At 35.9% G+C, this 17,370-nt stretch overlaps 1 protein-coding gene across 2 annotated transcripts in view; it reads left to right on the top strand.

The window, feature by feature from the left end:
• The window catches only part of ATAD2B (ATPase family AAA domain containing 2B), a 145,537-nt gene that overhangs the window by 40,105 nt on the left and 88,062 nt on the right, over positions 1-17,370 (top strand). For both annotated transcript variants that reach the window (XM_007455492.1, XM_007455491.1), the window contains exons 9-12: positions 6,666-6,764; positions 8,321-8,432; positions 8,834-8,949; positions 10,432-10,606. In XM_007455492.1, the coding sequence (XP_007455554.1) occupies positions 6,666-6,764; positions 8,321-8,432; positions 8,834-8,949; positions 10,432-10,606 (502 nt within the window). The remainder of the gene's footprint in view (positions 1-6,665; positions 6,765-8,320; positions 8,433-8,833; positions 8,950-10,431; positions 10,607-17,370) is intronic.

Below are 17,370 nucleotides of genomic sequence, written 5' to 3'. Positions count from 1 at the left end.
GTGTCCCCTGCATCGGCAGGCGGACTCTCAACCACTGCGCCACCAGGGAAGCCCCAGAGTTTGTCTTTTAACTTTGCCTTTGGTTGTCTTTACCAGAAGCAAATTTTTTTTATGTCATCAAATTTTCAGCCTACTAAGGCTTTTAGATTTTGAATCATAGTTAGAAAAGCCTTCCCAAATCCAGAGTTTTAAGGAAGTTCACCTTTATTTTTATTTTATTTTTTTTCCATTTAGTATACTGATTTTTTTTAAATTTAATTTTTATTGGAATATAGTTGATTTACAATGTTGTGTTAGTTTCAGGTGTACAGCAAAGTGAATCAGTTATGCATATACAACCTTTGTTTATTTTTTATGTTTCATTTTTTACTTTTTAATTTTGATCCATTTGAATTTTATCCTCATGTGAGATTTGTAGTATGGATCCAACTTTTTTCCCAGGTGGAAAATGAGTTGTCCCAACCTCATTTATTCAATAAGTCTATAATTTCTCCATTGATACCAGTTGCCACATTTATTATCAAGTTATATATAGTGTGTAAATATTATATTACATAAAAGATGCCCCTGTCCTTTTTTTCCCCCCATTATTCCATTCTTCATTCTTATATTTATTCTCAGGTGGTTATTTCTATATGTGAGAACAGTTAATTTCTGTATATTAATTTTTACCCCACTTCTTTATTGGGAATGCCTCTAGCATGTCCCCATTAAGATTGGCGATTAAGAAATATAATTTTGTGGTAATGGTATTATATCTTTGAGGGTTGGTGGTTGTTAATAATCTTGCCATTGGGGTTAATAGAATTTTTTGGGTTGTTTGGTTGGTTTTTTTTGGCCACACCGTGCTGCTTGTGAGATTTTATTATAGTTCCCGACCAGGTTTGAACCCAGGCCCTCCGCGGTGAAAGTGCGGAGTCCTAGCCACTGGACCGCCAGGGAATTCCTAGGGTTTGTGTTCCGATTAAGGATTTTGTACCTCAACCAGCTTTTGGGCCATTTTTACTTCAGTGTTGAATCTTAGCTTCTGATGATCTTTTTTCTGTACTTAATTTTTCCTATCAAAGTAATACATAGACTTGGTTCAAATAGCTAGTAGACTAGGTTTAATAAAAGTAATATTCCCCAACCCACTTTGCCTCACCTCCAATCTTATTGTCATTTAGCAATCAATTTAAACATTTCTGCTTTTGGTTATTTTGATAGCTATTTCCATATACTATATAAATGACATTCTATTTCTTGTCTTTTGATTTCTTCCTCAGCCTTATACAGTTGTAACACTAACCTCAGTTCTTCTTTGGTCACAGGAAATTTGAATCATTATACTTGAATCTCCATTTTTGTTTCATTAACTATAGACAGTATCTTTTGACTCCTCACTTTTAAGATTAGGACCTTAATATCCACTCTCTCCACTTCACTCCTTCTACATTTTTATATTGCCAAGACTGTCCCAACAAACTTACAGTTTGTTCTGGGACAGTTATTAAGCCTCACTTGATTTATATCTAGGTTAATTCTAAGAGTTGAAAACCAATGAATAGTTTTTACAGTTCTATGAGTAATGACAGTGTTTTTCATCATAGAGCTATGTAGAGTGCTAGAGTTAAATATCCTCTGTGGATTTTTTTTTTTTTTTGCGGTATGCGGGCCTCTCACTGTTGTGGCCTCTCCCATTGCGGAGCACAGGCTCCGGACGTGCAGGCTCAGCGGCCATGGCTCACGGGCCTAGCCGCTCCGCGGCATGTGGGATCTTCCTGGACCGGGGCACAAACCCGTGTCCCCTGCATCGGCAGGTGGACTCTCAACCACTGCACCACCAGGGAAACCCTCTGTGGATTTTATTACTACCTCTGGCCACTCAATGGGAAATGCTCCTGGAGTTAAGTTTATTCTTTCATTCAACAAATGTATGTTGTATATCTTATGTACACACCAAATATCATTCAAGGCATTGGATATTCAGAAGTTAAAAATGTAAAAATCCCTGTTCTCTCAGAGCTTAGATTCTACTAGAGGGAGATAAACTAATGGATACATAAACGTAGTGTGTCAGATGGTGACAAATGCTTGGAAAAAGATAGTGGGGTGAAGGGGAATATAGAGTTCAAAAGGATAGGAATGGAGGCGATTGTATCACCTTCTGCACAGCCTACATATTCCTTCAGGGACAGGAATGTGTGGGACTTCTTGAAGTGATTCATGTAAATGGAGAAAAAGGACCCAATGAGATCTCCTGATAGTCTCAGTAAAGGTGATGATTTCAAGAGTTCTCCTTTTTAAAAAAAAAAAGAAAAAAAAATATTTATTTATTTAGCTGCTCTGGGTCTTAATTGAGGCATGTGGGATCTTTGTTGCCGCATGTGGGATCTTCAGTTGCAGCATGCGGGATTGTAGTTGCGGCGTGTAGGATCTAGTTCCCTGACCAGAATTCCGGCCGTCTGCATTGGGAATTCGGAGTGTTAACCAGTGGACCACCAGGGAAGTCCCAAGAATTCTCCTTTTTAACATTCAAGTAGTCTCAAGTTTTCCTAGCTTCTGAACATACCAAAGCATTCATATTTTTTTTGTCAGATGACATCTCTCCTAATGTCATCTTTCTGTTCCACTTTGGGGGGATACTGTTTTAGACCTGCAGCAAAGTGACTGCTGTAGGACTCAAGATTGCTTTCATGGTTTGGATCCACCACTTACTGGATCTGATGTCTTTCTCCTTTTTGCTTTACTGTATCATTTTGCAGGAATATAATCTCAAGTAATTTACTTGGAAAGAATGTGTGGAAGTCATCTTTGCATCTTTGAAAATGTCTTTTATTTTCATAGTTTCCAGTAGTTTTGTGAGTTAAGAGAATTGTAGATCCAAATAGGTTTCCTCTAAACCTTTAAAGTTCTTGCTTCACCGTACTCCATGACATATTGTTGCTGTTGAGAATTCAGTCTGGTTTAATATCTTGTTTCTTCGTAGATGCACATAAATATATATATATGTGTATATATTTATTTTTTTGTTTGTTCATTTTTTTGAGCCTCTTGCTCTAGGCCCTATTGGTTTGGAGATTTTTTTTTTCAACTCTGGGATATTTTCTTGTATTATTTTTTGTTAGGTTTCTTCTCTTCATTTTTTTCCTCATCTGCTTAATAACTACTGTTATGTTAGTCCAACATTGGACATTGGTCCTCTGTGGTACTTGCCTTTTCTCTCATTTTTCTTTGTCGTTTTTGCGCTCCCCTTTTTTTTTCCTGAGAGATTTTATTCTTTTTATCTTCCATCCTTGCAATTTTATTTAGGCAAACATTAAAAAAAATTTTTTTTTGCGGTACGTGGGCCTCTCACTGTTGTGGCCTCTCCCGTTGCGGAGCACAGGCTCCGGACGCACAGGCTCAGCGGCCGTGGCTCACGGGCCCAACCGCTCCGCGGCATGTGGGATCTTCCCGGACTGGAGCACGAACCCATGTCCCCTGCATCAGCAGGCGGACTCTCAACGACTGCGCCACTAGGGAAGCCCTCACTTAGATTTTTTTCAAAAAAAGCTTTATTAAGATCCACATCATATAATTCAGCTTTTTTTTGGGTATATTCACAGATAACTGGAACTGTTGCCACAGACAGTTTTAAATACTGTTTCATCTGCTTAGCAAGAAACCTGTTCTCTTTAACTCTAACCTTCCTACCACTACCCCTATGCTTTAAGTCCTAAGCAACCAGTAATCTGCTTTCTTTCCTCATAGGTTTGCCTATTCTGGGCATTTTGTAAAAATGAGAATGTAATATGTGGTCTTTGTGACTGGCTTCTTTCAGTTTACATGTTTTCTAGGTTCATACAGGTTGAAGCATTTATCAGTACTTCCTTCCTTTTTATTGTCAAATAATGTTCCAAGGTAGGAATATGTCACATTTTGTCCATCTTCTCATTGGCTGATGGTCATTTGAGTTGTTTCCAGCTTTTGGCTTTTATGAATAATGGTGCTGTAAAAATTCATGTACAAGTGTTTATGTGGATATATGTGTTTTGTTTTTTTTTGGCCACGCTTTGTGGCTTGTGGGATCTTAGTTCCCCAACCAGGGATTGAACCTGCCTGAATCCTTGGCAGTGAAAGCATGGAGTCTTAACCACTCTACTGCCAGGGAATTCCCGGATATATTTTTGTATTTCTTTTGACAATATACCTCAGGGTAGAATTATTGGGTCATGTGATTACTTTATGCTTAATCATTTAAGAACTGCTTGAATGTTTTCCAAAGTGACTACACCATTTTACATTCTCTCCAGCACTGTATGGGACTTCCAGTTTTTCACATCCTCCCCAGCGCTTAATATTGTCTGACTTTCTGATTCTAGCTGTCCTAACGAGTATGAAATGTATCTCATTGTGGTTTTTGAATAGCGCTTCCCTGATTACTAATGATATGAGGCATCTTTTCATGTGCTTATTAGCCATTTTAAAAGTTTCCTTTGAGAACTCTTTGTGTCCAGTGCCTATGTAAAAATTGTGTTGTGGTTTTTTTTTTTTTTTTTTTTTTGCGGTATGTGGGCCTCTCACTGTCGTGGCCTCTCCCGCTGCGGAGCACAGGCTCCAGACGCACAGGCTTAGCAGCCATGGCTCACAGGCCCAGCCGCTCCGCGGCATGTGGGACCCTCCTGGAATGGGGCACAAACCCGTGTCCCCTGCATCGGCAGGCGGACTCCCAACCACTGCGCCACCAGGGAAGCCCTGTGTTGTCTTTTTATCATTGACTTGTAAGAGCTCTTTATATATTCTAGATTCAAATTCCTTATCAGATATATGATTTGCAAATATTGTATCCTATTTTGTGAGTTGTTACTTTCTTGATGGTATTCTTTGAAGCACAAAAGACTTTAATTTTGATGAGGTTCAGTTTATCTTTTTTGTTGTTGTTCGTGTTTTTCATGTCATATCTAAGAATCCATTGCCATATCTACCGTCATGAAGATTTACTTCTGTGTTTTTTCCTAAGAGTTTATAGTTTTAGCTCTGTGTTTAGGTCTTTGATTCATTTTGACTTACTTTTGTATATGGTGTGGCCCCTTCCCTTTTAAGGTCCACTCAGCTTTTTGTGGTATTGTTTACACATTTTATAAACCTAGCAATACATTATTAAAGTTACTTATATAATTCCCTGTTATTTAAAAAAGCTGAGAGAAGAAAGTCAATCAAGTGCATGCTTATAGCTTTTGGATAGTAACCTTTTATTTTAATATTCTGGTTCTCTTCATTTGTTCTTGTGCATTTGAGTTATCATCTGGAATCATTTCTTTAACCCAGTACTTACACTGTTGCTTCTGCCTACCTCATTTGTGCTATTTTCAGATATATTACATTTTTATATATTAGGCTCACCACACACACACAGACACACACACATACAGACACACACACAGGGTAAATAAGAAACTTGGAAACAGGCATTTTCCTGATGGAGAGAAAGAAGTAGGAGAGAGGGTATATATCAAAATTGCAAAGATTGAGTAGGTAGTTATTGCAACAGTCTTCCTGAAGTTTTGGGAGACATTAAAAACTGATGCAGGATGAAATGAAGGGCCTTCTATTAATCAGGAGAAGGAATATTAGACAGGTTAAAGATCTTAATGAGAGTTGGGGAAAATCTGGCTTTGCTATTGTGGTTGGTGGGAATTGCAGTAAAATAGGGATGCACAGGCTGTGGACCGTCCTTGAATGCCAGTTTGAGTTTGAAGTAAATTAATTTACAATGATTCCATTTTGTATGATTTCCATAGGTATCATATAGATGTCATCAAGTATATTAATAATGAAGCATTTATTAAGTGTTATTTTTCCTCAAGGATGATTTTAGCTTGGTACATTATCTACTCATTCCATAGTAGTTTTTTTTTTTTTTTTTGGCGGTACGCAGGCCTCTCACTGTTGTGGCCTCTCCCGTTGCGGAGCACAGGTTCTGGATGCGCAGGCTCAGTGGCCATGGCTCACAGGCCCAGCTGCTCCGCGGCATGTGGGATCTTCTCAGACGGGGGCACGAACCTGTTTCCCCTGCATCAGCAGGTGGACTCTCAACCAGTGCACCACCAGGGAGGCCCTCCATAGTAGTTCTGATTGTAAACTATTTCTTTGCTTATGTCATCAAAAATACTTTATACATTTTATAAGAAATTCAAACAAGATATGTCTTTTTTTTTTTTTTTTCAGGATATAAGTCTTAAGTGGAAAGCGTAAACCCTTGTCTCTCTGTAAACCAATATATTATTTTCTTTAGTGTCTGGACTGTTTTCTGATTATTTGGGAAAGGGGAAGTAAGAAGAGAAAAAGATAAACTTTCTCTTCTAATAAGAGTTTGATGTTATTTATCAATCAGTGATAGACTTCCCTAAATTTGGATGCAAATTCAATTTGTTGCTTGATGCCTTTATGAACTACCCTATTTAAAAAATTATAGCCTCCCTCTCCTCCTCCTCCTGTTTTTCTTTTTTATCTGTAGAACTTACCATGGTTTTACTTCATCAGATGTAAATTGCATGAGTATAGGGATCTTAATAAATATTTGCCAAATGAATGAGTGACTATATATTTTCTACTGAGCTAATAGTAGATATGATGCTCAGAATGTGTTTTTAAAAGCCCTTTTCTGCTGTAATGATTTTAAGGATTTTACTCTCTTTAAATAGGAGAAAGAAGCATGCTATTCATAGTAGTGACACAACTTCTTCTGATGAAGAACGCTTTGAAAGAAGGAAATCAAAGAGCATGGCAAGAGCAAGAAATAGGTTAGTAAAGTTTTAATTGTTATTTCCATGATAGAAAAAAGGAATAACAGTTTAAACTTTTTGAATGTGATTCTTACCTCTACTAGCATTTTGCTAACAGTGACACTTAACACATATTTTAGTCTAGAGTAATACACTGACTTGGTATTTACTTAGTAAATTTTAGAGTAGAAATCTAACCTTGGGAAACTTCCCATAAATTACTTGCTTTGTAAGTACTCAATAAAATAGTGTGTGGGAAGGTAAAGAAAGAGCCAGGGGAAGAGGCCAACCTCTTGGACAGTCTTTTTCAGTACCTCTCCTCTAATCCAAATCCATTTAATGAGGTTGATTTTAGATGCTTATAATGATTATAGCACTCAAGAGTAAGATTTGGTTTTTAATAGAATTATTTCAGGAGCCCTTGGGTTTTGTTGGAAAACTTGTTTTAGCTCTGGTGATCTTTACTTAACTAGAGTGAATGACTCATTGCTACATGGCTCACTAAAATCTTGAGAATTTTCAGTGGGTGAGAGAATCAGTATTTTGTCTAGTAAGTTATTAAAGCATCAAATTATAATTTATTTTTTAAATTTAAGTTAATTTTCTAGCTTATATTTATAATACTAAAGGTACATTTTATTTAGAAATTTTACGTTTAGGAAAGCATTTCTATAATTTGGCATTATATATCTATTGTAGAAATACCAAGTTTTCAGTTAGCTGGTCTTGGAAACAAGTTTGGGTTTGTGTAGATTGTAAGCTAAAAAGAGTTCCACATGTGGATGATGGAAAGAAAATGTAAGAGAAAAATCTAAGTTTAAATAAAAGAATTTAATGCCTCTTTAATCTGAAGTATTCTGTTACCTGCTTTGGAAATAGATTTTTAAAGTAAGTTAGCATTCAGAAATGTCAGTGAAAGTACATTCATTGTAGAAGCTATACTTTTTTTAGGCTATTTATGTCATCTTTTGGTGTTTACGCAATGCTAAAAGAGGAAGTAGATTATATTTTCTTAGGGGTAATTACATTAATATCGTATAGGATTTTAAGTAGCTAAAAATGTATTTTAAGGTAGTTACACAAACGATAATGCTTAGTTTTCAAAATAGGGTCTAAAATTGGTTTCCCTTGAATAAAACGGAGGGAAATTTATTTCTTCAATCATGTAAACTGAGTAGACATACCCACATAATATCTGAGGATAAATTTAAATGTTATAATAAAGCTTGAGTTCATTTAATGCCATATATTATAGTATTTATAGTAGGTCTTTTTATTTTATGCTTATATAATGTGGAATATCAGGTTTGTTAAGTTTTCTAATTTAGACTAGATTGGGCTTTTTGGGCAAAGAGATTCATGATCTTATTTGCTTTCTCTAGTGAGTAAATTTATTTCTGGCCTGTTGAAAAGAATTTAGGAAAAGTAGTTTAAAAATATGAAATCTCTTGTCATTTTATGGGTTATGAGAAAAGGGAGGAAGATGAAAATGTGTCAACAAAGATTTAAACTTGCTTATGACATTAAGGATATGAAACTTTAATGCTATCTACTTGAATGTTTATGAATTTCAGATGTTTGCCTATGAACTTAAGAGCAGAAGATTTAGCTAGTGGTATTCTCCGAGAACGTGTAAAAGTGGGTGCAAGCTTGGCTGATGTTGATCCAATGAACATTGATAAATCAGTAAGTTTTGTAAATGTTTTTCTATAGTTTTTTTTTTTTAAAGGTCATTACTTGTTTCTAACACAACACACAATAAAAGTAGAAGATCACCATTGTTAGCGGGGTTTTTTTTTGTTGTTGTTCTTTTGTCGTGCGGCATGCGAGATCTTAGTTCCCCAACCAGGGATTGAACCCGTGCCCCCTTCAGTGGAAGCGCAGAGTCCTAACCACTGGACCTGCAGGGAATTCCCCAAAGTATAGTTTTTTGAACTCTGTTTAACTTTATATATGAACTTTATGTTTAAACTTCAGTTCCTGCTGAAGGCATATATTTTGGAATCATAAGACTATTCCATAAATTAAAAAGAAATCTATAAACGGTCAAAATTATTTTGTAATAAACTTTTCCACTTCTTTCCAAGGTGCGATTTGATAGCATAGGTGGATTGAGCCGTCATATTCATGCACTAAAGGAAATGGTAGTATTCCCACTTTTATATCCAGAAATTTTTGAAAAATTTAAAATTCAGCCTCCAAGGTGAGTAATGTCCTAGATGTTTATTTTTTTATTACTGTTAATTTATCAAATTTCAATTAGTAGGTGATTATAAATCTAAATATTATTTATAAATATTTCATATGTATTTATTTGATGTGTTCTAGCAATGAGAATTAGGAATGAAATTTTATTATTTAGGGCTCAAAAGCTGTGGTACTAAGTGTGTTCTTGAAGTTTATATTTCAGCATTTAAGAGTCAGACACAGGATGAGATTCTTTACACAGGCCTTGAATTTAAAAGTGGGTTGCCTAAGTGGATTTTCCTTAATTTGGTCTCCTAATAGCATTCAGTTTGATATGGTATACTGGTTAGTCTTTGAAAGCACAGTTTCAGCAAAGTGTTTCTTTGACTCATTGATGTGGTATTTTTGAAATGGTAAGCTTGTTAGTTTATTTTTATGATCAGATTAATTGTGTTTGATCATGAGGTGGTTAGCTAGTTAACTATTAGGAAAGGCTGAGAAATTATGTCAAAGGAAATTGGGCAGAATAAAATATTTTGAAGATGTGCATACAGACTTAAACTGTGAAATATCCCTTTTTATTCCTAATTTATTATTCATGTGTTTCTAATTTATTATTTATGTGTTTAAGGATGCAGAAAATCTTGTTAAAGAGTCATCTTCTATTTGAGTGGGTTAAGAGTTGGCCTGTAATTCTGCAGTGGCTTTTGGAAATCATAGTAGCAATTTATTTTCTTCTTATATGATACAACTTGAATTTAAAAAATAATTGTTATTTTTTTCAAAGCCATTAAAGTAGTATAGCCTTGGGAGAAACTTTAAAAAGTGGAGTTATAAACAAAAAGTATTATAAGCAGAAAGTAATCCTACTCCTTAGGGATGAACAGCTTTCTTTTATATATGTATGCATATATTAAGTTTATATTTTGCCTGTATTATGCACATTCAAACATTTAATATAAATGAGATTATTCAGTAATACCCTTATGTAACTTTATTTTTCACTTTACAATGTATTATAGACACCTTTCCATATCAATAAATAATGTGTGTATTATTCTTTTTGACATCATACTAGTGTTTAAATTATAGATGTAGTGATGTATTTATCTGTCCCTTGTTAGTAGATAGCATTAAGGTTTTTAAAAAAATCTATCTTTATCACTTTCTTTTGATTATTTCTACATGATATAATCTAAAATGTGAAATTTCTGGGTCATAGGGAAAGTACCTTTAAAATTTTGATGTTGCTTGCCAAATTACTCTCTACTCTGATTGAATTATTTCTTGTGTACCAAAGCTTGGTTCTTTGAGAACATCCTTGAGGACTCTCAACAAAGTGAAACTTTTGTCAGTATATTACAAAAAGCTATATCAGTGTCTGATAATAATAAAATATACATTAGTACAAAATTATATGGGAGGTGCATGCTTTTGTATTGGTTATTAGTGCTGGTGGTAACATTTATCTACTTTTATTGATTCTTTATTCCTCTAGGGGCTGTTTGTTTTATGGCCCTCCTGGCACAGGTAAAACCTTGGTTGCCAGAGCATTAGCTAATGAGTGCAGTCAAGGAGACAAAAAGGTGGCTTTTTTTATGCGAAAAGGAGCAGACTGTCTAAGTAAGTGGGTTGGCGAATCTGAGCGGCAACTTAGGCTTCTTTTTGATCAGGTAAGTGAAGTCAGGTAATATGAGAATATCTTCTTTAGAATACTTAACACGTTTGGTCTATAAATACAAACTGTTCATGACGAGTCATATTTTCCAATCAATTCCTGTCAGTTTCCAATGTTAAATTTAGGGTCAGTAATCTGAATTTGTATGCCTTAGAGGTATTTAATAGCAGTTTCACTAGTACTAATTTAAGATGATTCACAAAATATTTACTGAGGTGGCTACTAGGCATATAATACCATGTTAAGTGCTTTTGAGAACGCTGAATGTAACATATATATCACTAGATTATAATCTGAGGAAGTAGAACAAGCATAAAAAGTTAAATATCTGTGCGAGAAATCTCAGGAAGCAGTATATTATTTATTTTCATGAGTTGTAAATATGGTATTGGAAGAACTTAGTATTAAGTGAATGCTTTTAAAAGGCAGAGTAAGGTAAGTGAATAATATCATGTAGGCTGTCTTTACTATTTATATATAACAGTAACTTTAAAAATATCATTTCCTAATACTTACAAAAATTAGTCCTGATATAAATTTACTTTTAATTGTTTGAGCTACTGAAGGAAGTCATTCATACTTGGTAATGCAACTTATATTTTGTTATGTCTAAGGAAATTCACATGACATTTAAAAAAATGCTTTCAGCAAGCATTTGTTGAAGACCCATTACTGAGTTGATGTGTATCAAAATCCTTTGTAATTGGTAAAGCACTTCAAATATTTTTAGCTATATTAGTATTAAAAACTGCTGTGTTCTAGGTAATGGGAGCTCTAGAAAGAGGAATAAAATAAAATTCCTAGCCTCAAGGTGCTCAGTGTCCATTGGGAAGTCAAACATATGCAGTCTTCATGTTTCAAGAGAATTTAATAATAATTGGAAAATAATATTGGTGGATTAGGGAAGAGTTATTAGGGAAGAGTTAGCTTGGGAATGCTGGCAAATTGTCTATGACTTAATTTTAAAGTTTTGACAGACTTATTCCTTTTGCCACTTCCTACTGGGGTAGGAATGTCTCTTGGTTTCATTCAAAACCGTAGCATAAATCTGCTTTTTAAACCTATATTTACTTTATTTGTTTCATAGTTTTCTTTGTGGGTAAGAATATTTGAAATGTTTGCTTTCTATTTAAAAAAACTGCTCATAGTCATTTTTGTCTTTTTAAATGTGAAGAGTCTACATTCCTAAATTAAGTATATGATCTGTTCACTAAATGAGATGAAGGAGGTACAGTCAGCCTTCCATATCTGCTGGTTCCACATCCACAGATTCAGGCAACAATTTCTCTCCAGTTGGTTGAATCCACAGATGTGGAATCCATGGATATGTAGGGCTGACTGTGCTACGCTGTTTTATATAGGGGACTTGAGCATCCTCGTATTTTGGTATCTGCAGGGGGTCCTGGAACCAGTCTCCCATGGATACTGAGGGATAACTGTACAATATATTGGCTAAGAGTTTGGCCTTTGGTGTCAGAAAAGTGTTAGTTTATATCTAGCTTTACTGTTAAGTATGTAACTTTAAGTAAATGAAAGCATCTGATCCTTATTTGCCTCCTCTATAAAATGGGGGAAATACTACCTATCTAACTGGACTACTGTGAGTTTTCACCGAAAGGAAGTGTATACAGTTGACCCTTGAACAATACAGGGGTTAGGGGCAGCAACCTCTGTGCATTTGAAAATCCGTGTATAACTTTTGACTCCCCGCAAACTTAACTACTATAATAGCCTACTGTTGATAGGAAGCCTTACCAATAACATAAACAGCACGCATGTTTTGTATTGTGTATTATACACTGTATTCTTACAATAAAGTAAGCTAGAGAGAAGAAAATGTTATTAAGAAAATCATAAAAGATTTACAGTACTGTACTATATGTATCACAACCAGAATTTTATGTTGCCTGAATACAAGATGAATTCTCTCAACCTACATCAATATTGTCTTATATGATAGAAAACACTGTAGATGTTATACATATTACTAACACTAGACATCAAGAATAAAAAGATAATATGAAAAAGAAATTCATATTTATTACAGGTATAATGATTCATGCATTGATAACAAAGAAGCAGCAGTATGATTGTTTCATGGTAGCCTAGCCTATACACTAGTGAATGAATTGTTATAAAATTTTTATGGAATACACAAATTACAGTCATATTCATAATACAGTAATGGAAACATTGTTATATTAGGGAAAAAACTCTTACCTGTGATGATTGGCTGGTATGCAGCTTCTCCAATTACGAGAGAGGGGCATGCTGTATAGTAATATAGTTCTTTGAACGCAAAGGTGTAAAACTGTAAGAAAATGAACACATTATTAATTTTTTATTAAATATCACTCACCTTATACCTATGTAAGGATATGCTGGCCATTTCAGTACAAGTCTTGCACACGATAGTCTACACAGTGAATACTTTAAGTGGTAATTATGGCAAAAATGTCTCATACAGTTCTTGCTGTACAGTTATTAGATTTTCACACGAAGACACCGCCACACATACATAATAGTTTATTAACTGTACAGAATGATGATTGTTTACTATTCATTAAATGGAAGTGGATTCTCATAAAGGTCTTCATCTTTGTCATCTTCATGTTGAGCAGGCTGAGGCGGACGAGGAAGAGGAGGGGTTGGACTTGCTGTCTCAGGGGTGGCAGACGTGCAAGAGGTGGAGGAGATGCAAGGCAGGAGAGACAGGCACACTTGGTGTAACTTTATGAAAATACATCATAACTTCTGCTTGACTCTTTTGCTTTTTCATTTCTCTACAAGTGTTTCTGTATGGTACCAATCCTTCTTCCACCGTTTGCTCTAGTCTCTGTGCCCCATATCATAGACAGGTCCATGTGGTAAAAGCAGTCAAAAGCAGTTTTGAGTAATCGGAACATTTCTGCCAGATTGTCTATAGGGTCAGTTTGTTTTCTGGCACTGCTTCTTCTGCATCTTCTTTCTCATTGCCTGACACTAGTTCGGAAGCACTCATATCCATCTTCTGGATGTTTCGTCTTCTGTCAGTGCCTCTGGTGTTATGTCTGTTAGCTCTTGCATTTCTCCAAGATTGATATCTTGAGGCCCTTCATGCCCCACCTTTTTTTTTTTTTTGCCATATCTACAATCTCTTTTGTGATTTACTTAATTGGCTCTGTCATAAATCCTGTGAAGTCACCCACAGCATCGGGACACAGTTTTCTCCCTTTTTTTTTTTTTTGCCATATCCATGATCTCTTTCATCGGCTCTGTTGTAAACCCTGTAAAGTCATGCATGACATGTAGACAGTTTTCACCAGCAGGAATTTATTGTTTTGGGCTTGGTGGCTTTCATGGCTTTTTCTAACAATAATGGAGAGAAATGGTGTAACCCTTCCAGACATTCATGATGTTCTCTCTGTTGGGGCTCTCTTCCATAGTGTTGACAATCCTTTCCATAGTGTCCTGTCTGTAATGAGGCTTAAAAGTCCTTATGAACCTCTGATCTAGAGGCTGAATTAGAGTTGTTATGTTTGGGGACAAGTTGACCACTTCGACATCTTTGGTATTGAACTCATCGAGTTCTCAGTGGCCAGGGGCATTGTCCAATATCAAAAGAACTTTAAAAGTGGGTCTCTTACTGGAAAGGTGCTTCCTCACTTCAAGGATGAAGCATAGATGGAACCAATCCAGAAAAAGAGTTCTCTTTGTCCAGGCTTGCTTGTACAACCAAAAGATTGGCAGCTGGTGTTTATCTTCTCCCTTCAAGACTCGGGAGTTAGCAGCTTTATAGATAAAGGCAGTCCTGATCGTAAACCCAACTGCATTTGCCCAAAACAGTAGAGTTAGGTTATCCCTTCCAGCCTTAAATCCTGGTGCTCATTTCTCTTCTTTACTAATAAATGTGAATAGGGCACTATTGTCTGCATTAAAAACCTGTTCAGGCAGATACCCTTTCTCATCAATGGTTTTCTTAATTGTGTCTGGGAATTTGTTTGCTGCCTCTTGGTCAGCAGATGGTGCTTCTCCTGTTACCTTGACATTTTTTTTTTTTAATTTTTAAAAAAATGTTTATTTTTTTCAAAGAAAAATAGCAATAGCCAACTGGAAACCTACTTATTCTTCAACTCCAATTTTGTTTTCTTTAAATTTAGAAGTGACTTACTGATGTACTATTTTAAACAAACCCCAGCACTTCCCTGGTGGTCCAGTGGTAAAGAATCTGCCTTACGGTTCAGGGGACACGGGTTTGATACCTGGTCAGGGAACTAAGATCCCACATGCCGTGGCCACTAAGCCCCTGCCAGAGCTCGTGTGCCTCAGCTAGAGAGCCTGCATGCCGCAAACTACAGAACGCATGCGCTCTGGAACCTGCACGCCACAACTACAGAGCCCATGAGCCCTGGAGCCTATGTGCCACAGCTAGAGAGAGAAAAACCCGCATGCTGCAACTAGAGAGAAGTCCGTGCGCTGCAACGAAGAGCCCCCGTGCCGCAACAAAAGGTCCCGCATGCCTCAGCGAAGATCCCGCGTGCCGCAGCTAAGACCCGGACGCAACTAAAAATAAAATAAATAAATAATAAATGTTTAAAAACAAACAAACCCTCCCTTTCCCCTTTAAATGTTTACCATTTACTTATGCTGAATCCTTCCAAGGATATTGCTCCAGCATATATCTCCAGGTCCTTGCTTTGCTTATTTTACCAAAAAATGCAAAACACAGTTCCATCCTGCATCTGAAGGGCTCCAATCGTCAAAAATAGGAAAAAAAAACACTTTGGAATAGCCAGTTAACTTGAATAAAAAAAAAATCCACATGAATGCCTTTTGGTTGGGGCAGGAATTCACTCCTATGTTCCTGGTAATATGATCCAGCTCCATATTTATCCTTGTAATTCATCCTCCCTAGCCTATGCACATACCTCTATCTAAAATTATTTGCTGGCATTAATTTCTACAGGTTTAGATTTTTCATCCTCCTTTTGCTTTAAGTTTTCATAGAATGACCTTGCTTTTTCTTGAATTATATTAAAGTCTACAGGAATACTTTTCTTATATCCTGCATCCATATAAAAGCTGCATTTTCAATATGAGATAAAAAGGTATTTTGCAAAAAGTTCAAGGTTTCACACCTGTTGGTGTAGCTGCAACAAGAGCTTCAGGGATTTCCTTTTCTTCTTTTTTTTTAAAATACCCCTTACACTGGATTCATTTATCTTGAAATGGCCGCAACTGCAGCTGCAGACCTAAATCTACAGTACATATCAAGCAATTCAACTTTTTCTTGTAATGTCATGCCTTTTCTTTGCTTCTTGGGGGCACTTGCAGCATCAATAGTGGCACTTTGTATAGGTCCCATGGTGTTATTTAAAGTTTACCATATTGTAGTAAACACAAAGAAAAATATGCAACATCACTTTAAGTAAAAAGAGATCACTTTTTACTGTGATATGTAATTTACTGGAGAGAGGAACTGCTCACAAGGAGAAGATTAGCATCACACGGCCTTTTAAGCGGATACTTGCAACACTTGAGTTCAGCGCAGTAGCAACAGGAGGTGGCTATGAAATTATTACAGTAGTGTACAGTATGTACCACAGTTAATTTTATGCAGTTATGATTTAATACTGCATCTTCGTTTACATTTCTCTCGACTGTAAATGGAGCAGGTACAGTGTTTATTCATGTAAGTTTTGATAAATTTTAACTTTTTATAATAGATTTGTGTATATTTTATGGTAGTAAATGATAAAATAGACTAGTATCTACGTATATTTTATATACCCATGACATACTTTGTTCTTAATTTCTTCACTAATTCTAGGCTACCCAGTTCATCTGTGAGTTTTTTCAAATTGTCATAAATCTCCCCCAAAATATTTTCAATATATTTATTGAAAAAAAATCCATGTATACAAAGGTCAACTGTAAAGTGCTTATCACAATAACTGGTGTTAAATACACTGTACTTCCTTTTTTCAATTGTGTGAGGCCATAGTTCTAAAAAAGAGCTGTGTTTCATGTATGTAAAAGTAATGATTAAATCTTTACTCTTCTCTTATTACGTAATTCTAGGCTTATAAAGTTTTTTTCAAAAAAGCAAAGTTTTGTCGTTGAATTGTCTTTCATTTAAAGTTATTAGAGGGACTTCCCTGGTGGTGCAGTGGGTAAGAATCCACCTGCCAATGCACGGGACATGGGTTTGAGCCGTGGTCCAGGAAGATCCCACATGCCGCGGAGCAACTGAGCCCGTGAGCCACAACTACTGAGCCCGTGTGCCACAACTGCTGAGCCCGTGTGCTGCAACTACTGAAGCCTGCTTGCCTAGAGCCCATGCTCTGTCCACAACAAGAGAAGCCACCACAGTGATAAGCCCATGCACCACAATGAAGAATAGACCCCGCTCGCCACAACTAGAGAAAGCCCGTGCACAGCAACAAAGACCCAATGCAGCCAAAATAAATAAATAAATAAATAATAAAATTATTAGAGAACACTGGAAGTTTAATGAATATCGTTATCAGTAAGGGAGAAATGAAAAATTGTATCCATTCTTTAATAAGCTGACCTTCCTGTGAACTAAGAATTAGCTTTAAGTAATTTTGAAATGAAAATAAACTATTAATTTGAGTAAATTATATAACAGTTTTCATTTGTAATTAAAATTTATTTACCTTAAATCAAGTTCCTACATAGATCGGAGATTTAGTGCGAAAAATGACACTGTGAAAGTACCAGAAGAAAACTCAGGAGAATTTTGTTTCTAATCTCAGA

Source organism: Lipotes vexillifer, unplaced genomic scaffold (assembly GCF_000442215.2).
Source record: "Lipotes vexillifer unplaced genomic scaffold, Lipotes_vexillifer_v1.1 scaffold131, whole genome shotgun sequence".
Lineage (NCBI taxonomy): Eukaryota > Metazoa > Chordata > Mammalia > Artiodactyla > Lipotidae > Lipotes > Lipotes vexillifer.
Note: the sequence above shows the minus strand (reverse complement) of the source record. Positions and strands in the feature narration are given on the sequence as shown.